The following is a 24,892-nucleotide window of genomic DNA, read 5'->3' as shown; positions in this document are numbered from 1 at the left end:
ATTTGTCTCACTTGTGGTCAGGGAGAGAAAGGCCCAATGAAGGTGTTGCCATGTCTAGCTAATGTCCAGTGCCTTTTGTCGGGATTCTACCACCACCACTGCCTTCATTTGTAGAAACCTGAATGACCACGTTGTGTGAGGCTTGGGAAGAGTGGGTGGGCAGAAAAAGGAGGCCAGTGTATTCTGTCTTCACTGTTTCCAAGGCCAAGTAACATAATCTGATGTCTATCCTTGTTCAATATGCTGATGTGACAATGACCTTGTTAGAGCTTCCACTTGACAGATTCAAGACTTCTTCATCCCAACCATGGAGATTCTGCCAGTTCAACAAACCTTTCATCTGCTTCTCTCAGCCACCCCACCCCAGGCTAGCATGTATGTCTGTGATATTTTTCTTTAGCAGAAGTACCAAAGAACCTCACACTATTGCTCTTGTGCTCTTCGGATGCCGTGTTGGACAAACAGCATCCCAGGGAGGCTTGCAGTCTTCCTGACTACACCCTGGGTATTGAGACACACACTGGCTTGTATTTGGCATCCTTCAAGTGTTTTCCAACTACCCTGCAACACAGGTGGTGGCCACACTAAGCGTTTGCCAGTGAACCTTGCATCTCATCTCTCCAAATTGCTCCTTCACACACACACACACACACACACACACACACACACACACACACACAGAATTGAACTATTAACTTCTTTGGGAAAGAACAAAAGAGTTCTTATGCAATTATGCATTCTCGTCCTTTCTATTAATTTATTCACTCATCCTTCCAGGCTTTTGCTTCTATTTAAAGCCAGACTTTTAGAATTATATTTTTTGTATGGATCTTGCAAGTGAAAGCCATAGTTTTAAAGATATATATCTAGGATATTAATTTTAAAATATCTATTTAAGCGCTCAAAAGCCTTTCTTCTTTCTGTACCATACTTAGGCTGAGGGCTGTTCATCTGGAAATCCCTGAATTCTACTTAAAGGAGATATGGTGAGCAGAAGCGATAGGAATTGAAAAACCAAGCACATGGAGTTAAATATCAAAATACTGCCCCCTTAGAGCTCAACAGTTTCCGAAGCACAGGGCCTTAGCACATGCTGTTGCTTCTGTCAGAAGTGACCCCATGCCGTTTGCCGCCTGAGAATTGTTGTTCATCCTCTGGTTGTCTGTCATTTTCTGTGAGAGAGGCATTTCCTGCTCCTCCACCCCCACAGTTAAACCTAGGCTACTTGCTATATTCACTAATAAGGCTCCTATCCCCAGTCTGTAGTTATATATTTAGACTTGGGGTTATCTAATGCTCTCCTCAACCAGACTACATATCAACTTTGATAGTGTGGGCCCCTTTTCTGTTTTGCACAATGCTGAATCCTTACCACTGCATATAGTTCTGGCACATAGTAGGTGGTCAATAAATAACTGTTGTAAATGACTATTTTATTGGTTTCTATTAACTATGGATGTTAATAAAGCAAATATTACCCGTAAGTGAAAATGGCTAATATATATCAGAGTACACCAGGATACAAGTTATGTCATAGAAGTGGGATCTAAACTTGGTCTTGTGAACCCTGGGCCACTATCCTATCTTTTATATCACATCTTTGTCTATCATCACCTTTAATGACATTTTGGAATCTGCTTTATAAAGAAGTTTTATAAAACACATACTTAACAAAGCATCATTTTTAGTAACAAAAAGCATCCTGGTTTAATGGAAGGAAAATAAAAGACAGGGTTTAGTTTTGAATGGAAATAATACGTGGCACACAAGATGCTACTTTGTTAAACTGCATTATAGTTATTAGTATAATAGCACTTCAATGGGGTGAGAAACAATTTTCAAAGGAAAAAGTCAAAATATCTAGTCTATCTGGAAGTTATTTATAAAAACTTAAGACCTAGAATAATAATATATATAATATAAAATTTAAATACAATATAAAATATAAAAATTTAAGACCTAGAATAATAATAATTGTGTAGTCTTCTTTTTAAGAAAGTAGAAATTGGCCCTTTATCTATAGATGCAAATGTAGAAGCTAACCTATTTACAGATCAGCCAGCTGACAAGAACTATAAATCATGTAGGGCACTATAAAGCATTCACAAGCATTAGGCAAAACATATGCCTACATGGAAACTAATTATATTATTAACCTCTAAATTCACCAAATATAAGTTCTTAAGCTGCAGTATTTTACAAGCCCTAATGAACTTTATTGGTATTTTTTTAGAAATGCAAGAAATTTCAATTAATAATATTAAAAGACTTCTTTTGAAGTTTGATGTTTTGTTTTATTTTGAAAAGTTTGTTCACATTTGAGTAGGACTGAATATCCCGTAAGTCTTGAGACCTGTTTTCTTACCCAAGCTCTGCCAGTGACTAGTTCTGCAGAGGTAATTATAATCGGGATAACTTACACTTTATGCACACTGAAACATGCTTTTAATATATTTTATTAGGTTAGAATGACCATTATTGTTATATAAAGTATCTCATCTAAAGACATGTAACTTATATGATTATTCAAATAGCCTATTCAGCTAAATTCTTTATATAAGAAAATGGTACTCTTCATTGAAAAAAGTGTACACTTTATTTTTATTTCACACAAAGCAAAGCTGAAATGTTATAAAACAAAGAGCTTAAAAGATAAGGTAAATCATTATTGGTAAGAGTGGATGGTCATGAATGAGGAGTGTTTTTCTTTTCTTTCTATCAGAGCTTGGTCTTATTGTTTAGAATAAAGCAGAGTGAAATGGAATGAAAAGATCCAAAATAATGAATAAAGTCGAGGCCAGTCACAATTTCTTACTGCACTTTCCATACAAGAAAAGAATCAGGAGGAATAAAAGCCATTGTTAAAAGCCAATTACATATTTAATAGATATGAGGAAATATGAATTTTAAACACAGGGCAATTATTGCCAAGAGATATACTTGAAATAAACAGACCTTATGTTTGTTTCTCCTGTTTTAGAAAGCCAGGCAAAACAAATAGATTTCAATGCTACAAATAACATTTTAATTTCCTTATAACAATGCAGAAACAAAGAGGGTACAGGCATGATTATAGGTAAGAATGGGAAAACATCTAGAAGTAGCTATTATAGACAGATTAAAAGGCACAGGCTATCTGAAAATATTAGCTAGATTAGAACATTAATTATTTGTTTAGATAATACAGATATGATGGGATTATTGAGCCTGCACAGCATAAAATAATATATATAAGCAAGCACAAGTTACAGGATATAATAAATGCTATGGTTACACAGGTGGGCTTCTGACAACTTAGAAACTTGTGTTCAAAGTCTTGGGCTCCAGAACCATAATGGCTACATTCCAGTCCTGTTTCTACCACTCAGCAGTTGTAGTGATGATAGGCTACTTAATTAGCCTCAGTTTCCTCATTTACACCAAAAAATAACAGTACACACACTTCATAAGATTGTTGTAAAACTTACAAAGTTAATTCTTCAAGCAATGCCTAGTAAGTGATCAAGAAATTTTAGTTATCATCATCCATCTTTACTTTCTGTTAGAAATATCTTTACAAATAATTTTATTTTAGATGATTGAATCAGAAGAAAATTTAGATGCTCTTCATTGACTCTAAAGTAGAATTATACACAGGACACTTTATATAAACAAACTGCTGCTGGATTTGACATGTGTTAAGACAGCAAGCATGCCCTCACACACACCACTTTAGAACACTGCCATCAGCATTTGGTACGCTAAACTTCACTGTCTCTATAACGCTAACTTGATACCTCTTGATTGCTTTGCCATAGATTTGAATAAAGACAGAGCTAAGGTGATGAGTTGCACTTTTTATTCTGCAAGATCTAGTGTACAAGACATTGCTACTCCATAGCAATAATGATATGTTAATGAAATAAATCCCCAAACTGAGAGATGGGCTTATTGATGATATTTGACTGCCAAAAAAGCCTTAAAATTTCCGAAACATATACAGATATGTAAGGTTGCCAAAGATGTAATGATGCTATGACTGAAGGAAATCCCAAAATCCTCTTTAGTATCTCAGGACTTAGGAGAAATTCTATAAAAATTTCTTGAAGAAAAATAATCATTATTGTTGAAACAGCTAAAGTCCTCTCTTTCTGTCTTTGTCTATCTACATCCATAACCACACACACACATATATATGTACATCTGCATATTCAAAATAGAATACGGATAACAGTTCTTATGAATGGGGGTTTTCATAGAGAAAAAAAAAGAAAGTGATCATTTAACAACATTTTGGCAATGTCCGCAAACTTTTATGTTGACTACAGTGTCTTTCCAAAGGCATGGTAGACTAGCAGGAAAAAGAGAAAAACTCTAATCACTTTTGCAGTCAAGATTGGAAGGAGAAACTGGGAGAGTGGAAAGTCTGATCCTTGAGGAGTCACCCTCATTTTCTAAGGAATAGCCAACTGGGAGAAGAATGGGAGTGTCTCCATAACTTTATAATCCCGTTCCCTAGTTTAAAAAAACACTAAACCTGTTTAGAGATGTGTAGAAAATGAGACAAGAGAAAATGTTAAAACCAAGAAAGAAAATCTTGACAAAGTGAATGAACACCTGCAGATGATTCTGGAGTTAGAATGAAGTTTAGAGCAAGATTATTGAAACCTCTTATTTACAAATACAGAAATGGTTGCCCAAAGATGTCAGTAATTCTTCAGCAAGGCTGCAGAATTAGTCACTGGCAGAGCTATGACAAGAAACCAGGTCTCATGATTTACAATTGAGAGTTTCTTCATGCTATCTTCTTAATAAATTCACTTGAAGATCTCAAAGCTACTGTACTGTTTCATCGCTCCTTAGCAGATTTGGGAGGTAGAAAAGGAAGACAGCATGGGTATTAGAAACCCCAAAGCAGGATTCAAAAAAGACAGAATATTCATCCATGGACAAAGAAAGCACCTGCCTATCTAACATTTGGCAAGAAAGACTGAGTCTAAGAATTGAGTGCATTTTACCACAAAAGTAAACAGATTTCTATTCAAAAAGTTTTTATAGTCTATTAGATGTCAAACATTGTGCATGGCTCCCAAGGGAGTGTGCAGGGATGGATTAGACATACTTTTTCTGCAAGGCACTCCCAGTCAAGTGGAAAGTGAGACTGATAAGAAAACAATTACACTATAAATTTGTAATCAGTATAGTAAAATATTTTTCAACCCCTTTCTTCAATACCTTCCAACTGTTCTTTCCTTATATCAACCCAAAATCTAACTAAGATCCCAATAAATCTAGTAAATAAAGATTTTTATGGTCAATTTAGTCCCAAGTTGTAGTTGATTTATCTGTCTGCACAGCTGCTATGCATCACCAGCTTCAAAGCCCTACTCACCACTGAACTGTTTTTACCTAAAGGCAAAAGCTGTTTGTTTAAAAAAGTAATAGCTATCTGACCCAAATTAGCACAAGAAAGTTATAAAGAAATACAGTGTCATGTTAACTTAGTGGTAAAAGTTTTTAAAGGCTAACCAGATGATAGTAAAAAAAAAAAATACAAAAAAATAGAATAAAAGACACTTGCTCATGACTTTAAAATTGAGAAAATTCTGGTGGTCTCATTCTATAATATGCCTGGATACATAAATTGATAGACTCAAAATTTATTCAAATAAATGCAAGAAAGACATACATTTTCTAACATCGCTCCAGTGTCAAGAGGATTCTTAACTTTGTTTATACATTAACAGATAATACTCAATATTCAAGGACTAAAGAGTCTAGCATCTGCTACTTGGTTCTAACAGAATTTTGGCATCTGGTGCTAAGGCACTGAATGCTGGATCCATGTAATCATTCATGGACCAGCAAACACTGTCATGAAGATAGTAACAAACCACAAGAGCAATACCTCAAAACAAAGAACTAACATAGAAGTAAAATCTCAAATTAATCTGACATCCTTCACTGATCAAATTTGATGCTGGAACCAAGCCAATTTCCCCTAGTTTAGCAGAGGACCAGAATCTAGCTAAGATAGAACTGGTCTCTGGGGTGTGGCAAGCTACCAACTGAAATCAATAAGTGACATTTCCAAATAAGCACTCATTCATATGAAAATAACTTATGTGATGTGAGTAAAGTGTCAGAAGGCAGACTTTTAACTTGAGAAAAGTAGAGCAAACTTCCAAATAATATGACCTGAAATGTAAAAAGAAAATAGTATTCCCTATGTAAGCATTTCAAATAAATGTACAACTAAGCATCGTTCTTCTAGACTTAATGCTTTATGTGTAAGCCAAATTGCTCTTTCTTTTCCTGCTTTTAGAAACAGAGAATTACTGCCAAAAAGCTATTTCAAATGATTAAATGCATACACATAAACACACATGTACACACCTAACAATATTACAAATGGATTTAACAATCAAAACTTCCTCTTATTCATAGTAACATTCAAACTATCTGTTATCTTTGTATTACTTATAACGGCAGTTTACATTTCTGCAAATTATATTTATAGAGAAAGTGCCACGAAGAGAGAGCTTTCTAAAAGATTCATCAGCTTAACTAACTCAACTCAGAATAATTCAACAAATTCATCATGTAAATTACTTTTAGTATAGCATTAAAACAACCTGAATTAAGAAAAAACAGCATCATTAAATCATTTTCAAAGATTTTAAGTTCAGAAGTATATGTAAGTTAAAAAGTGAGGACACCATTAAGAACAGATTCAATTTTGAAGCCAAATGTTTTATTACATTTGTGTAAAAAAATCAGCCTCCTTTCAAAAATTTCTGCTCTATGCAAAATTTCCTAATCAATTAGAAACAGTTAAGGGAAAACAAACTTGCAGAACAGAGAAAATGACTTACACAAGACAACGTAATCTCACTAGGGAATGTTGTGTTCAACCAGAAAAACATTTTAATAGCTTTTCTAATTAAAACTTACCATCATAAAAAATTAACCACTGAATTTAATTTCCTACTAAGTATACTGTTTTGCATCATTTTTATTAAAAACATGTTTTATTAGATTTTCCAACTAAATTAAATGGTGACTAGAACTCACTTTTATTGCTGGTTTATATTCTGTAATAATTATAAGAAACTATTCTATTCACCCAAATTAGATGCAATTGTAGTCACAAGCATATTTTTACTAAATTTTTATTCACATATACACCAGGCAGTAAAAGAGTATTTGCATGTGTTTGTGCACATGTGTGTTCTTAAATTAAATCCAGTTTGTGCAATGTTCCTAGATAAGACCAAAAACAGACTATAAAATATCTTTCACTAATAGAGGGGCATTTTCAAAAGTTATTAGAGAACTGTCATACATGACAATTATTGTAACTAAGAAAATAGAGCTATATGAAACCTATATAAATGTGCATACTAATCCTCACCCAGTAGGTAAGTCAGAAGGCACTGGCCAAAACAACATTTGTGCATGAACTGCACCCACATGACTTAATCGTCTATATACTGTTGCCATCTTTTTTTTTTTTAATTTCAGCACATTATGGGGGTACAAATGTTTACATTACGTATATTGCTATTGCCCCACCAGAGTCAGATCTTCAAGTATGTCCATCCCCCTGACTGTGCACCACATCCATTAAGTTTGTATATATCCATCCCCTTCTCCCTCCTCCCATTTGCCCGACACCCGATGAATGTTATTATTATACGTGCACTTAAGTGTTGATCAGTTATAACCAATTTTCTGGTGAGTACATGTGGTGCTTGTTTTTCCATTCTTGGGATACTTCACTTAGTAGAATGGGTTCCAGATCTCTCTTAATACCCCAGAACAGCTGGGCAGAATTGTGAGTAGTATCTTCAAAAGTATGGTCTGGAACATTGGCTTCACACTTTTATCCCACATGATTGTTTTAGTCATCCCATCTGAACTGTGTCCTATGAATCTGTATTTATTTTTATAAATTCTCAATGTAGGAGATTCATGCTGCCAGCTCAGCATATAATCTAACTTAGGACAGAAGAAAAAGTAAAACTTCTACTACCATATCTCTTTACCCACTTATTTATCTCACAACTAGATCACTATATTTTTTAAACTCTCTTTTATTTTTCCACTCAAAAAAGGGACTATGGTCATTTTATAAGTATACAAGATAGATATACACAGTGTACATGTGTGTATCACTGCTATCTGAAACAGAAATACATCCCAATCTCAAAAACATTTTGCTTCCATATCCTTCATCCTATAGTTTAAGTTATTTTAGAGCTTGAACTATTGGATTGAGCAATAAAATATGGCAATTTTATATAGTTCAACCTAATATGCCACTTTCATGCTTATAACTCCATTGTCCAACTTATTCTAGGGTTCTGCACATATTGTTGAATAAATAATAAAATCTCAGACCTTTCACCACTTACTCTTGTCCTAAGTATATTTATGGATCCAAATAAGTTACCTTTTAGAATCATCTCTCTGAATAGGACATTTGACTTCTTTTTGGCTACCTAGCCCCTGAATATGAGTGAATTCTGTATCATATATGTCTTAGTGGGAGGCAAAGATTCCATTATGGAATCTAAAGAACTCAAAGAATCTTGGAAAAATATTTAATATAGAAATATTTTAAATGGATTTCATAATATTGTATTTTAGACTCAGTGTTCTATGGATTATTATTTGGGAAAAGTGGTCTAGACTAACATGTTACACAAAAGATCTACACATCCATAGAAGCAAGAAAATAACTCTAGATTAGAGAGGAGGATATTTATTCAAGTCATTTGTTCTAGTCTAACTGGGCCTTGAAGGACTAAGTAGACATCAGTTGGATTCACTTTTTTCCCAAAGATATTAAATGCAAAATACTTTTCTAGGTTTGGAAACCATTTTTTGAAATTTTGAACCTGAGAACCACATCATTATTATAAAAAAATTATAATTTTATTCAAAGTAAGTGAAATTCCAAATCATTGCAAGCAGAATATTAACCTATTTGTTAATCTAAAATAATTTATAACATACTATTTATACAATAATTTAATTTTTACTAAATTGACATTTATGATGAATAGAATTACCTGTTCTTAGCAGGGAAGACGTAAATGTATTCAAAGTTTACATAATAACCATGATTATATAAGATTAATGTATATATACATACACTATATATATATATGTACATGCTATCGCTTAATATTTGTATGTAGGTTAGCCACTAAATTCCAATTCAATTTTTTTTTCTGCTCATCAAAAATAGCCTGGCCAATGGAAGCATATTAAAACATTTCTATGATACAAATATTATGAGAAAGGGGGAGATGTTCTCAAATTCTGACAAATGAACTATACAGTCCTAAATGATAATAAAATTGTCAAATACATCTTTGAAGGAAAAATTTGCCTTTGCTATGTGTTTTTAAAAGTTCATCATGGCTAGAAGTTGAAGTGAATGTTGACAAATGAGCTCTTTACGAGAACTCTTAACTCACAAGTCATCTCCCTTTTTTGTTGTTTCTAGACATTACCACATCCTTTTGCGTGCACACAGTCACTGTTTGTAAAACTTTTATGCATAAGCAAGTCATTGATTCAATAAGGAAGTACCAGATACTGCAAAAAAAAAAAAATGTTAAAAATAACTCCATGTTATCCTATTGAGTGAATTGACATGTGACAATCAAGGGTTATTGATCATGCTCTCCCAAGAGCAAAGTGTTCTGTGATGTTACAATCAAAATCATATAAAACAAGGTCTAAAATGAAATATATACTTTTTTCTATTGTAAATCCTTACTTTTGAAGCCAATTCAGCTGACACGCAGCGAATTTAAGAGTATGCCTAACTTTTCCTTGTATTCCCATTACCTTTCTAAAATAATAATAAAAAAAAAAACGCAAAAAGGAAAAGACATCATTTGTTGTGATTGAAAAATAAAGACATATCTTTTGCTAATACCTAATAATCTTTCTGAGTTAAAAAAAACACAAATATTTCCTTACACAAATATCAGTAGTTTACAATAAAATGTTAACTCAGGAAAGCAACTAAGATGGTTCTCAGAAAAGTGTCCCTCTATCAGATGAAGTCAAATGCTTATTTTGAATTGAAACTTTTAAGTTTGTATCTAAATCTGACACTTTTATTTTGCTGATATCCTTTAAAAAATAACGCTAGACTACAAATAAATACTGAATCAGCTGTTTTTAGAAAGTACGGATTCATAATGAAGAAAATAAGTGATTAAGAAAAGGAAATGCTTTCTGAACTAGTCCATACTCCCACAAAGATCTAGGATCTGAGATTCAAAGGTAGAAGGTTAAGTGACAAAATTTCTGTTTCTAATCCATCCATTTAAATGAATGCCAGAAAAGGCAGATCACTCACAAAACCACAAACCAGTGAATATTTGAATACGGGATTCCTTTAGCTGTTTGGTCAGGGGGATGTTTTTTTTGAAATTCATTGAACCACAGCCATCGCATAGCAAAGCTTCTTCCTTCATAATAAATTCCTTATAGTCCAGAACACCTTCAAGGACCTATTGCTTTCATGAGCAAATCAAATGTATATAAAACCTTTAAATTATCTTAACCTAAAGGCATTCCTTTAAGTCTGTAAAAAAAAAAAAAAAGTAAATAGCTTAACATAGTTTCGTAAAAACCAAAAATGACAGTAAAATATTTCCTATGCAAAGATTTCCAGTTCATATGCATTTTTTCTACTTTTATGTTTTTAGTGAGTTAGGGAAGCATTATCAACTCAAAAAAAAAGCTAAAGAAACTAAATATTGCACATTAATCTTGAAGCATTTTTCTCATTACAAATTCTCCCTTTGGGTTTGTATCTACTTGACCTTTACCTAATTATCCAGCCTACAGCAAGATATTTTTCTTCTTTTTCTCCCTTTTACCAATATATATAATATACATATATTTCTAAAATGATGCATATTTTATATTCCTTCTTTCCCTTGATATTTTATGAGTAAATTGCAAAATTTTCTATAACTATACTGAAATGAAAATTGAAAAAATGTTCTTTTGCTTTCTGATTTATATGGTGCCTCATAAAGACATTATTATATCTACCTGTTATAATTGTGAACGATTCATAAAAATCATAATATCCTACTTCAATTTCTCTAAATAATACCTTAATCTCTCAATATTAAAAATAGAAAATTTTAATTTAACTTTTAAAATGTTGTTTAGATTTTGAATATATTGAACTGGGGTTTCAGCCAACTATTAAAATAGGAGTTTCTTCCACAATTTTTCCAAAGTCTTCAGACACATTCAATCTATGGATGCAGAGAAAGGAGTCTAACTACCCAGAAAAATGAAATAATGATCTAGATCGACACTATTTGAACCAGTAGACACTAGTCACATGTATCTATTTAAATTTGAATTAACATTAGTTAAAATTAAATAAAATTATAACACTTCCTGATTCACACTAGCCTTATTTCAAGTACTCGATAGCTACAATATGGATAATAACCACCATATTGGATCGTGTAATTACAGAACGTTTGCAACATTGCAGAAAGGCACTGGCCAGTGCTTCCTAGACTTGTCTCCAACCTCTACTTCCAAACTTTTCTCCATTTGTCTCTTCAATCCCTATCATACTGGCTTCACACATGGACTCTTATTCCCTATCTATACCAGTTGCTTTCAATTTAAGGTGGTTTTGCCCCCAGGAGACATTTGCAATGCCTGAAGATATTTTAATTCACCACAATTAGGGGGAAGGGTGCTGCCAGCATGTAGTAGGTGGAAGCCAGGAAGCTGCTAAACATGCTGCAATGCACAGGACATCCCCCCACAACAAGGAGTTATGTGTCAATGGTGCAAAGGTTGAGAAACCATGTTCCACACTACCCTAGATTGGGGATATATTTGAAATTCTCGCCCAAAATTGGATTTGTTATATCATAAGTCCTTACCTTCTGACCACTCCCAAAGATTAATGCATGTCATCCACAAGAAAGCAATATACCCAGGGCTGGCTAGGCCTAGCTCCCAGAGTCCTCAATAATCTGAGAAAGATAGACATATGCTAAAAGTTTTACTAGTATAAATACTTATTTTATGGAAGCAGAAATTTCCCCATATCAGTTAGATGAAAGCTAATCAAACTGAATGGTATCATATATAATTTTATTCCTTTAGATTGTATGTCACATGAAGGTAGGAACCATGCCTCTTTTATATGCTGACAATTATATATACATCTCAGCATATAGGAAGCTCTAAAAGAAAGATAATGTTGGATGAGTAAAGCAACATACAGAACAGCATATATGTCACGGTACTATTTTTGTAAAATAATAATGACAAAATCTTCTGAGTATATGTGTGTGTATACAGAGAAAACGAGGGATTATACAGTAGGTTGTCAATATGAGTCACCTAGGAAAGTGCCATTATCAGGGGAAAGGAGAGAAGAAAGAAGGAAAATATGTAAAACATGTTACAAGTTATAATCATGGTAAGAAGTTATATTTTAATCATTTAAATGATGGAGCACTGAAAAACTATCTGAAAAAGAGCAAATGAAAGGAAAATGGAAAGCATGAGAAGACACATTATTTAATATGGTATTTGTATTCTAGAAGAGAAACAGCTAATAAGTGAGAAAAATAATGTGGTTTCATGCAGTGATGTGTCCTCTGAAGAATGTTGACAATTAGTAAATAGGTAAAGGAAGATAGTCCTTAGCTCAGGAAAGATGTCAGGGCTTAGAGAAATAGATTCATCTGCGTACAAATGGTATCAAAAGCAACTTGATTAGATGTGATCTAGAAAGTAAGCATAAGGAATAGGGAGTTAAGAACTGCACTCCAATACCCACAGAACAGAGTATGGAAAAGGAGCCCACAGACATGAGACAGAAAGCCTGTAAGAAAATAAAGGGAGCATTGTCCTTCAATATTAGTGTGGCAGTAGATGAAGAGGAAGGGTTGATCAATGAATGAGGCAACATGAAGCCGGCTGAAGATCTTTACAAGAACAAGTGAGTGGCATGGCAAGGATGTAAGACTACCTAAGATGAGCCAGAAAGAGTAGAGATGACAAAGTGGAAATGAGGAGACAACTCTTCCAATGAATTCACTGTAAAATGTACTGCAGGAGTGGTTGCAGAGAAACAGGGCAATGAATGGAGGGACACGATGGGATCTGCTATGGTTTGAATGTTTTTGTCCTTTCCAAAAGTCATGCTGAGCTTAATTCCCAATGCAACAGTATTAAGAGGTGTGGCCTTTAGGATGTGATTGACTCATGAGGGTTCCACCCTCATGAAGTATGAAGTGCCCTTATAAAAGTGCTTGACAGTGGCAGTTCAGCTCTTGTTTGTTCCTTCTGTCTATTCCATCGTGAGGACACAGTGTTCCTCCCTTTTGGAGGATGCAGCTAAAAGGTATCACCTTAGAAGGGGAGACCAGGCCCTCAGCAGACATTGAACACGAACCTGCCAGTGCCTAGATCTTGGACTCCAAGATCTTGGGCTCCAGAACTGCAAGAAATAAATTTATATTCTTCATGAAGTACCCAGTCTCAGGTATTTTGTTACAGCAACACAAACAGACTAAGACAGAATTAATGGAGGGCTTTTTAAAGAGGGTATTTATTACATTATATGTTTGTATGCTGATATTAACAGTCCACTAGGGTGGGGAAAACTCTGATGTAGCAGAGAGATCATTGCAAAAAAACAATTCAATGATGAGTGTGAGAAATAGGCCTAGGTTGGAGAAGGAACACTAGATATGTCATTATCCTCATAGCATACATCCACATATCAAGAGAAAGTGCTTTCTTCTTAGTATTTGAAATTATTCTACTGTGTTTTATTAAAATCAATATAGATTTATATTACAACAGCTGTGTCCTAGACAAAGACCCATAGTTGGCAATTCTGATCAAGATAACTATGAATTTTAATGATGAGACATCCTCCTCAATTTATATTTTCCAAAGTTATAGACTAAAAATGCTGAGGTTATAACCAGGTAAAATATATAAACAAATAAATGAATACAGTGACATATATATAACTAAAATCATTTCAATTATTCTATCATCCTAATGCCATATAATTCCCATTAAAAAAAAAAACAAAGTCTGAGGAATTTCCACTCGTGTTTTAATAGAAAAGAGATCATTTATATCTAAACTAGAAGAACTTCATTCTTATAATATTCACAAATAAACACCCTTTCTATTACAATAGGTATTCCATGATGAAGCAAGTAACATAGAATCTGAAAGTTACCAATAATGCACTACTTCTTTTCTCATAACTCATTTGAACAAGGACGCCAACATCTTTTAGACTCCTCTGAAATGAGAAAAAGTAAAGTCCCCCTTTTTTGGTCTTTTTATATGCTTAAAACTAGGAATTTCATAAGCCTTGTCAACATAGAACACAAATAGCAGCTAAAAATATAGCAATCTTTTGCAACCAGTTTTTAGTAGCAATTGTCAGAGAAAGCAAGGAAAGCTTTTCCCCCCATCTAGAAATATAGGGACAAAACTATATAATCAAAAATTTATGTGAACTTGCTAATTACAGAAATAATAAACTAATTTTGAATAACACTGACCAATTTCCTTTTATTTATAAACCTTAATTTCCACCCACAATTATCCTGTACTTCTATGCATAATTTTATATTTACAAATACAAAAATCTATAAAGAATGCTGAAAATATTAGATCTAAAATGTTAATTATCATAGCCACTCTGTCTCTCTATATATAACCAACTTTCTTCCTATCAAGAACAATGGGATGATTCAGGAATCTTCAATAAACCCAGAAATAAGATATCATGATCTTTTTTTCCTTAAAAGTTAAATAAAGTAGCTCAAAATCACCAAAAAAAAGTTTTCTTATTTATCAAAATCACTCTGGTAGAACTGTCCTTTAATGTCCAGCAATTTTTATTTGCAACTTGTCATTTAGGTAAAAGAAAAGCACACAAATCAATCTTTTGATCACCTTTAAACTCTTAGTTCAAACATAAAAATGATGGCCCAAGAAACCAAAGCTAGAAAATATTAATATTATCACAGGATATTGCATTTCATTGATATAACACACATTTTAAGTTCAGGGAACAAAACATGGGTAAGTTTGGATTTTATAACTGATATCTGTTTATAAATCAGTCTAACACCTTAATTTTGAACACAGCACCTGAATCCAAAAATAATAAAGTGGATGATATAACCTGAATACACCGAGAAAAGTCTCAATAGAAACAGATAGATAAGTGCACGCTAGAGTTAATAGCTAGTTATCATTTCAAATATTATACTCATTGTTAGTTTTTGTTGTTTTATTTGTTTGTTTGTTTGTTTTTTCGATCTGAAAGGCTTACCATCTTGCTGGCCATGAAGAGTCTGAGGACTTGGCATTCTTTCCTCAAGATTGGAGCTAAGATCAGAGTTCACAGCTGACATCCGTGTTGAATCACTCATATCAAATTCATCACTTTCTATTGAACTTTCATCCTGAAAATGGTTTTAAAATATCATCATCATAAAATAGAATACATTCAAATAATGACTATTTTATTTATAGGGTTAATTGGAGTTTAGCCAGTAAGCAAGCTTTTGCAGAACTCAGGAAAACATGTTACACACCAACAGATGCTTGGAATAACAAATAATGAAATAATTTCTCCCTTCAAAAGATTTTAAGACTTGTGAATATTCAATCAACGTATCTATATACACACAGATTTTAAAGGTGAAATAATGTTTAGGGAGAATGTAGTTTGGGAATTAGCCTGAATAATGAAAGAATTGATTTTTTATAGTAAATACCTCCTGAAAGAGTCAATCATAAAACATCACATAAAGAGTTTTGATTAAAAACATAATATGAAAAGTTTTGATTAAAAACTAAAGGACCTAATAAAATGTTACAGGCAAAAATCTTAGAATGCAGTAAGAAAGATGTCATAAAAAATTTTCATTGGCAAACAGGATAGATTCTAATAATAGCCAAACTCACATGTCTAGACTCAAAGTCCACGTGTGAGGGAGAGCAAGGACTCTTAGTACACCCTTTCTTTTCTTCCAAGTGAATATAAATTGCACTGCAACCCCAAAAAGGAGTTCTAGTTAAAATTGTGCAGGATCCATTTACTAAATGTCAGTTCACAAAATGGATAAATTACCAAAAGGCCCGTTTGCCAAATGACCAATTCATCAAAACCTGTCAAATATTAACTTAAACCAAATCTACAGTATTGTGCTGCAGACAGTTCATTGATGCAAACTCCTTTTGAAAAACTGATTTTTGAACTAATAGTGTGTTTATACAAGCAGGAAAAACCGAGAAACCTGGTTAGAATGTAAATGTTTAACCAAAATCACCAGATTTGACTCTTATTTGTAAATATTTGATCTGAAAGTTCACCACTAATAATTAATACTAATATAATAATTAGCAGCAGTAGTAGTGCTGCTCTTTATGTTGCAGACACTGCTTTTTATATTTGTTTACTCATTTAATGTTTACCATAACCCAGGAGTTAGATACCAGTATTCGTTTACTTTTACAGATGAAGAAACTGAGGCACAGAGAAACTAAGCAATCTCTCCCATTATTATACGCCAGAACTGGGATTCATATGAAGTCACCCAGGCTAAAGGAAACAGCTTATTTAAACAGCACAAAGTTGCTATGATTAGGGGACGTGAGTGTTCTGGTAGACTAATAGATTGGCATTCTGATCCCTAAGTCAGGCCCACTGGGTTTTGGTGCCCTTCCTTTATCAAAGGTCTGATCATGTCTGGGTGTACTGAGTGGCACTAGCGCTTCATTAATTCAGCAAGGAAATGCCACCCTGTGAGACCTCTGGGCAATCAGCCATACAGACTTCTCCTGGTGGCGTGCCCTCTCTTTCTCAGTACATTATGTTTTCTTCAATTCTAAATGCTAAGAAAACCCAGTGTATCTGAAAAAAATATATATAGGAGAAAAAAACAAGAGACTTCAAAGTGGACTTCAATGTTACCAGTGTTTATCATACATAAGTACATACATATTAATAGATACCCATTACATACACTATATGCAGTGTCTATTATATCATAATGTTTTAAAGGACATTCTTAGAAGCCAGACTTCCTGGATTCAGGTCCGTGCTCTGCCACTTATTAAGTGTGTTATCTGAAGCAAGTTACCTAATCTTTCTGTGTCTCAGTTTCTTCATCCTTGCAATGGGAATAATTATAATGCCAACCTCGTAGTGTTAAATGAGGATTGAGTGTGTATAATATATTTAAAGTAGTTAGAACAATGTCAGGTAAATAATAAGCACAATACAACAGTTTGAAATTGCTATGTGCAATATACAATAAAATCTATAGTATATAACAAGATGCACATTTATTATATGAACACACACAATAAAATAAATACAATGGTAAAAGTGACCAACATGTTTCTAAATTAGCTGTGTGTTCTACATAAAAACATAACCATGGTCTTTATAAGTATTTTATATACATCACAAATAGCTAACTGCATGTAATCTAGTAAAATATTATTTCTACGGCATATCATTATAAATATATATGTAAAATATATGTGTATGTGAGAATATGAGATTTTGTGTGTGTATATTTAAAGAAGAGCTAAATACAATGATTCAAGTCACAGTTCCTATTCTGTGCAATGTATGTACAAACTGCAACAGCATATTGTGGATAATCAATATACATTTTATCACCACTAAATGACAGTCTTGACAACATACTTTTTAAGAAATTTAGACAAGAGACTAATATGGTTATGTAACCAAATGTACTATTGTGTATTTTTGTTAGGAAAAATATCACCATTTTAAAATTTTTATCATCAAAAGTTGCTTAATGATCAAGGATATTTTAAATGTTCTCCATTATTACCTATGAAATATAATTTTCTTTTCATATTTCTATCCCTTATTAGATATCAGTTGCTACACATTTATAAAGAGCTTTAATGAAACCAAGTGCATGTATTCATTCTGTAAGTTCTCTTGTTAATTATTAACTCATTAAACTATTATGTTTTAATAAAAGGTAGCAAAGGTATATAAAATATAAGCTTGTGGTTTTTTTATAAACACAGAGATAATATTAATTATGCTAGGAAGAAACTACTGAAAGCTTCTAAGGGTAAGAATTCAGAAAACTTGATTGACATGATATTAAGTATTTTATTCATGATTATCTTTAGACCATTCATCTAAATCCTTCCCTATATGAGTATCTATTTTGTTTTGTATTAATACAACCACCAGAAAAAAACTCAACATTGTACAATGTGAGCTTATTCCTTAAGTGACTAAAATCTCATGATAACGAAAGCCATGGCCAATCACCCAGTAACTCTGCCTCCTTGAAACTTAATTTTTAAAAATTAGAACAATTTTACTGTAATAAATAATTTGCCTTCCAGACTTTTTTCTTTAAAAATGGCAATTATTTATTTTTAAAATACTTTATTATTGAGCTTTTATTTCTATCTTGAAAAGCTCCTTGAAATAGAGACCCCTGATCTGTTCCACATTTCATTTTAGTTTCCAAGTCTCAGATTTTTCCCTCTAAAGAATCTCTACCATGTACCTCCCAATTTCCATTGGTATTGTCCTGATTAGTTCAAGATCTCATTTTTCCCTCTTCCTGAATAAGGTATGTAATAATAGTTTCCTAGTTAGCCTGTCCACCTTCAGCTCCTCCCCCGCCATTCCTGCTACCTACTATTCCCAAATTCATCTCCCCATTCTTGAATATGCCACTTCTGTGCTCACATATATGCAGCCCTACCCATTGCCTACCAAATAATGTGTGAGCTACTCAATCAAGCATTTAGAGTTTTCCATAAGACTAACTGAAAACCAATCACACCCATCTCATCTTTTTTTATTTACCATTTGCACAAGTCAGATTAAATCATATATTGTTAGCATTTGTATGAAATGCACCATCTCATGCCTCAGTGTATATGAGTGTAAAAATTCATATCCCCAAATCACACACACCAGACCTAAAATTAGAATTTTGGGGGCGGAGTCCTGCAACATGTAACTCAGTAAGCCCATAAGTGTTTCCAATGATGGTCATTTGCCCAGTGGTGCTCATGAAAACATTCTGCAATGATGGGAGTACTCTATAATATTCTCTGCTCAATAAGGTAACCACTAGCCATACATGGCTAATGAGCACTTGCAATTTGGTTAGTATGACTTAAGACCTGAACTTTTAGTTTTAGTTCATTTTAATTAACTTTCAATTAAATTTGAACATCCATATATGACTAGAGACTACCATATTGGGCAGTGCAGATTTGACAATCTCTCATTGTTAGATTTTAAAAATATACTGTCATTCACTATTAGCAATATAGTAAACATCTTAATATTAATATATACATTCCGTAGTATCAATTTCTAGTCAAAGCATGTAAGTATCTTTGGAAAGTTTTTAATAATTATTGTCAAACCTTCTCCCAGAAAACTTGTTCCAGGTTAAACTCTCACCAACAGTTTTAAAATGTCAATTGATACTACATTGGATATAGTATTTTATAAAATCTTTCTCAATGTGGTAAACCCCAAATAACAAGGCAATTCATTAAAAATTTATTTTGAATAAGGATTCTTTTCCCCAGTGTATGTTTTTGTCTGCTTTGTCAAAGATTAGATGGCTATATGAGGTTTTATATCTGGGTTCTCAGTTCTGTTCCACTGGTCAATGTCCCTGTTCTTGTGCCAGTCCCAAGCTGTTTTAATTGCACTCCATGTGGGAGATGGACACACTTGAAGCTCTGACTCAGGGAGGGGGCAAGGGCAACATACATAACCTAAACATTTGTACCCCCATAATATGCTGAAATAAAAAATATTATTTTGGCTAATATAGGAGGGTGAGTTGGAGGGTTTTTATTTTCATGGTTATTGATCATTATAGCAGATAATTTCCAAAGATGGCTACCATTGATTTCTTTCTTCTCTGTACATACATGTCATTCCTCAGATCAAGAGGCAGTATTTATGTCCTCTCCTCCTTGAAACAAAGCTGGCTTTGTTGTTTGCTTTGATCAATAGAATGTGGCAGAAGTGATGCTGTGTCAGTCTCAGCTGACCGGGAGCCTCTGTTTCCTGTGTCTTGGAAGCCACCTGCCATATACGAAATCTGACTACCCTGAGATCACCACACTGTGAGGACCACCAAGCTAGCCCCATGCAGAGAAAGATATCATGTAAAGGAGAATCAGGGAGCCAGATGTTTAAGTGAAGTTTTCTTGGACTATTCAGCCCAGTCTGGCTACCAGTTAAATGTAGCTGAGGAAGTGATCCCAGTTTATGCCAGGAGTAACAAAAGAAATCCCCCACAGAATCTTTTCAGAATTCTTAATTCCACAAAATAATAAGAAATTATAAATCATTTTTGTATTAATTCTACTAAGTTTTGGGGGTAGTACACGGCAATAACTGAAAACCAGCTACATTTCCCCCTTGGGCTATACCACAGTACTTTATTTACATTAATCTGTTTAGAAAAAGTGGATAGTTCATAATTTAAACAGATGTACTGCAGATTAGAAGACATTGGGCTCTGAGATCAGTTAAACCTAAGTTCAAATATCTCATCTTCTTTATACTAGCTTTATTAGTAGGGTAACTTTTATTAGCTCAAAGCCTCGCTTCTTCATCTGTAAAATGGAGATGAAAAAAATGTGTCGGTAGTTATAAGTATAAAATTAGATGATACTTATAAAGCATCTAGGGCATAAAATGGAGTTCCTGCCATCACTCCACAAGGATTTTATTTTTTTAAATATATTGATCTATTTACAAAATAGTTAACAAAATCCACACTAAAGAAGACTACACTGTATGTAGTACAATCATCTGCTTATCTCCAGGTCAGTCCTCTTTACTGTGAGTTTTGTTCAGGCTCTGTTCTACACACTTTACTACTACTCATGCTTCAATCCATGATGATTTCAGCATCTCTTGAAACATCCTGACCTCTCATTTTCATTATCTCTTTCCCATAACCTTGACCTCCACCTTTCTTTAGCCTTTTACTCTCATGTCAGACTCATGTCTGACCTTGGCATTCCATTTCCAACAACTTCAAATCTTCCACAATCTTCCATAATGATTTAAAGCTTCCCACTCTCTGTATAGCATTTCAAATTTTCCAGATCACTTGCTCTAGTTTTCCAATTCCAATAAAATTTCCATCCCACCAGTATTTATAACCCATTGATCTTAATCCTTTTTTACTGACTTCTCCTGGTCTCTCTGATCTCTCTCAGGACCTGTCATCTTCTTAACATAGCTAGAATTCCATTCCATGGTTTGCCATTATAATCATGCCCTTGTATACCATCTCCACTCTTTTGATAAGACCCTAAACATAATTCCAATATTCCCCTTACTCTATTGATGCCCCTATATAGATGAATATGTAAATGATCAGTCATTTAGATGATTTCACTTTAAATGTAAGACCATGAAACTCAAGAGAAGCCCATTTTCCTGGTCCATTCATTCTCCACTGTCTATATTTCTACTTCTCACATCCTCTTCTCTTCTCAAACTTCGAATACCTTCTCAAACATTCTCAGTCTTGCTTCTTTCTTCACTGAGGAAGCAGAAGCAAACAGAAAGGCACTTCCACCACCTCCACCACCATTTCCAACTACCCACCATGATCTGATCCCTCATGTGTGTGCACTATTCTAAAGTCAACACTTTCAACTTTGCATAGGAAGTTCTCCCTACTAAAGCCAAGGATATTGCTTCACTAATTTTCCTATCCTCTTTCCTGCATCTTTATTTTCCTCTGCTGTATTATTCTCATCAATGTGAAAATATGCTCTCATTTCTCAGATATTAGAAAAATAAATATAATCAACACCTACTGTTCCCATTCTCTCTCTAGCTACTACCCATTTCTCTGCTCTTTCATAGCAAAACTCTTCCAATGACCTTTCTGCCTACAATTCTCTCTTATACCTACTCACATCAGGCTTTCATCCATACCACTCCACAAAAATTGCTCTTGTCAAGAATACCATTGACTTTGACAAGGCTAAATACAAATTTAATTTTCAGGCTTTTCTTTAATGAACTTATAAGCTGATTTGACACAATATATTATTACTCTAGACTCCTTAAAAAAACTTTCTTTACTTTTCCTCCAGTTCACAAACTTTCCTGATTTTTCCTGCTAACATGCTGACTACTCTTTCTCAGTACTCTCTATTGGTTCCTCCTTATCTTCCAGATGTCATAACACTGGAATTTTCTAAGTAGAGGTCTTTTGGCTTCATTTCTCAATTTAAACTCACTACCTTGATAATACCTTCAGGCACATGGCTTCTTATATACTACCTGCCTACGATGCCTGGTCTTATCTCCAGCTAAGTTCTTTGCTCTTAATGCTACACAACAACTGTCTAATTAACAAATCTATTTGAATGTTTAATAAACCTCCCAAATCTACTTGGATTTCTAATCAAGAGCTCACAGTTGAATTTCTAATATCATACCTCAAACATGTACTGGGTAGAGATTTTTCCTATACTAGTTAATAGAAATTCTACCCTGCTTGCTCAAATTAAAAACATTGGAGTCATCATTGGCTCTTGACTTCCTTTCACATCTCACATTCAATCTATCAATAAATTTTAAAATATATTCATAATCTCATCTCTCTTTCCTACCTTAACTACTACCCTTCTGACCCAAGCCACAGTCTTCATCTTTTCTATACCTGAAACATCCTTCAGGGGCTTCTGTTAGATCCAACTGAAATGTATACTCATAGCCTACCATTGACCACCCTCAACATTCAATTCACCTAGAAGATTGAGGTAAATAAAACAGTTTGCAAGTGGGGCAGCATCAGGTGTTTCTCTTCCTGGAGAGGGGGTCATGTAGCAACTCACAAGGTTAACTAGACATATTTTTGTTAACGTTCCATGTGATAGTTCAGGTGTGAGAAAAGAGAATTCATATAAGGCAAGTTGGCAAAGAAGCTCCATGTCCCAAAATAGATAAAAATTTTTTATGATGCCACGGTTCACGATTTTAAGTTCACCACAAGGGACATGTCAATTGTAAGAATCAACCAACTCAGAAAAACCTGAAGATTCTTACCAGGTGTTTCTAGTCATCTGATGACATTCACCAATTGGGATCATTTGGCTATTAGCAATGATGCCTAGTAACACAGTTGCCAACAATTTTATCAGTTTTAAGGGGGAAAGTTAAACGTTACCCAAAGGCCAAATTATCATGCAGAAAGGGAAAGGATTTTGTTAACTCTTCACCCACATCGATTTCTGCAATAAGTTTCTACTGGTATCTCTGCATTCTCCTCTTCAGTCTGTTCTCAGGTCACATGATATGTCCAAATATATGTCACATCACATGATTCCTCTGCTCAGAACCTTCCCTATATTACTCAGAGTAAAATCCAAAGTTCTTAAAATATAAGGTCTACATAACCTGGACTTCCACTCTCTCTCTAAACTCTCCTATATTTCTCTTCCTTGTTCATTCTGCCCCAACCATGTTAGCTATATTGCTGTTTCTATAGCTATCAAACATGCACCTGCCTCAAGAATCTAGCAGTATATGTCCCTTACATATATACACACTTCAATTCCCTCATTTCTGCTCAAATGATACATTCCCAATGAAGCCTTTTAAAATTGTGATCCCTAGTTCTAAAGGGACCACATTCCTAGCCTTCTTTATTTCTCTTAATAGCATTTTGCATCTTCTTATATCCTTATATTCATTATTTTTTTTAATGTATGTTCCCCCCACTAGAAGATAAGCTTCAGAAAAGCAGAATTTTTGTCAATGTATTCACTGCCTTTCTCCAGGAGTGCCAGGTACATGGAAGGTACTGAATAAATATTGGTTGAGTTGTTTGGATTAATGTTTATTCAAATTTAAATATAATTTATCACACAGGAATATTTCACTTAAATTCCATTTTAATGTGACTTCCCTTACTTAACTTCTTTCTTATTTTAAATAATCTCAATTTTCTAAAAATTTTGTAAATAATCTAACTGGTTATTCATCTAAATATTTTAAGGAAGTATATATCCAATTTAGTTTTCTTTTCAAATGTAAGTGATTTTCCTAATCTAGTTATAAATGTAAAAGGATCTAATTTCTTTTGTGTAAAATAATGATGATTTTTTAGAAGCCAGAAGGGATCAGCATATGTGGGCTGCATTGTTGGCACAAAATGGATCTTCCTACATTTTGGCCTAGAAATAAACATATCAACATCTAAATGAGCTCCCTACAAATAATCTGACAGCTCTAACTAGTATATGAGACATTAAAATGTTTTCCATTATATAATGAATCATGGAGATAAATTCTTTTCTTGCTCAGGGATGGACAAACTGATATTTTCTTAATTGTCTTTGATATCTTTAACCCAATGATTTTTATTACTATTTATTCAATTATTTATGTGTAGCCATCTGGCAATATGTTATCTGATACTGTCACTGCATTAATATGGATTATTTTAATGGAGTTTACCCTGAATAAGTCTGTTAAAGTCAAACAATTTTATAAATACAGCTTTGAGGTTAATCCTGGTCAAATACAGAAAAAATACTAAAAATTTGATTTGAGTTTTATGAATAAAGTTAGCTAAACAAAGTAATTTTAAAAGAATTTAAGGATTCCTTAGCAAATAATTCTATATTTGAAAACTAAATATTTAACCACATTTCCTATTCCAGAGGAATTTCAAAGAGAGAATTTGTTAGCCTGAGGACCTGCTCCTAATATAGATAATGTGAATGTTTCTATTAATCAATGGCTATTATCTAGTAAACAAGAATTTACTAA

General features: G+C 33.6%; 1 protein-coding gene across 5 annotated transcripts in view; it reads right to left on the bottom strand.

Moving 5' to 3' along the window:
* The window catches only part of NOL4 (nucleolar protein 4), a 347,440-nt gene that overhangs the window by 212,016 nt on the left and 110,532 nt on the right, over positions 1-24,892 (bottom strand). For all 5 annotated transcript variants that reach the window (XM_012782596.3, XM_075993566.1, XM_075993562.1 and 2 more), the window contains one exon: positions 15,371-15,503. In XM_012782596.3, coding sequence (XP_012638050.1) covers positions 15,371-15,503 — 133 coding nt within the window. The remainder of the gene's footprint in view (positions 1-15,370; positions 15,504-24,892) is intronic.

Source organism: Microcebus murinus, chromosome 17, assembly GCF_040939455.1.
Source record: "Microcebus murinus isolate Inina chromosome 17, M.murinus_Inina_mat1.0, whole genome shotgun sequence".
NCBI lineage: Eukaryota > Metazoa > Chordata > Mammalia > Primates > Cheirogaleidae > Microcebus > Microcebus murinus.
Note: the sequence above shows the minus strand (reverse complement) of the source record. Positions and strands in the feature narration are given on the sequence as shown.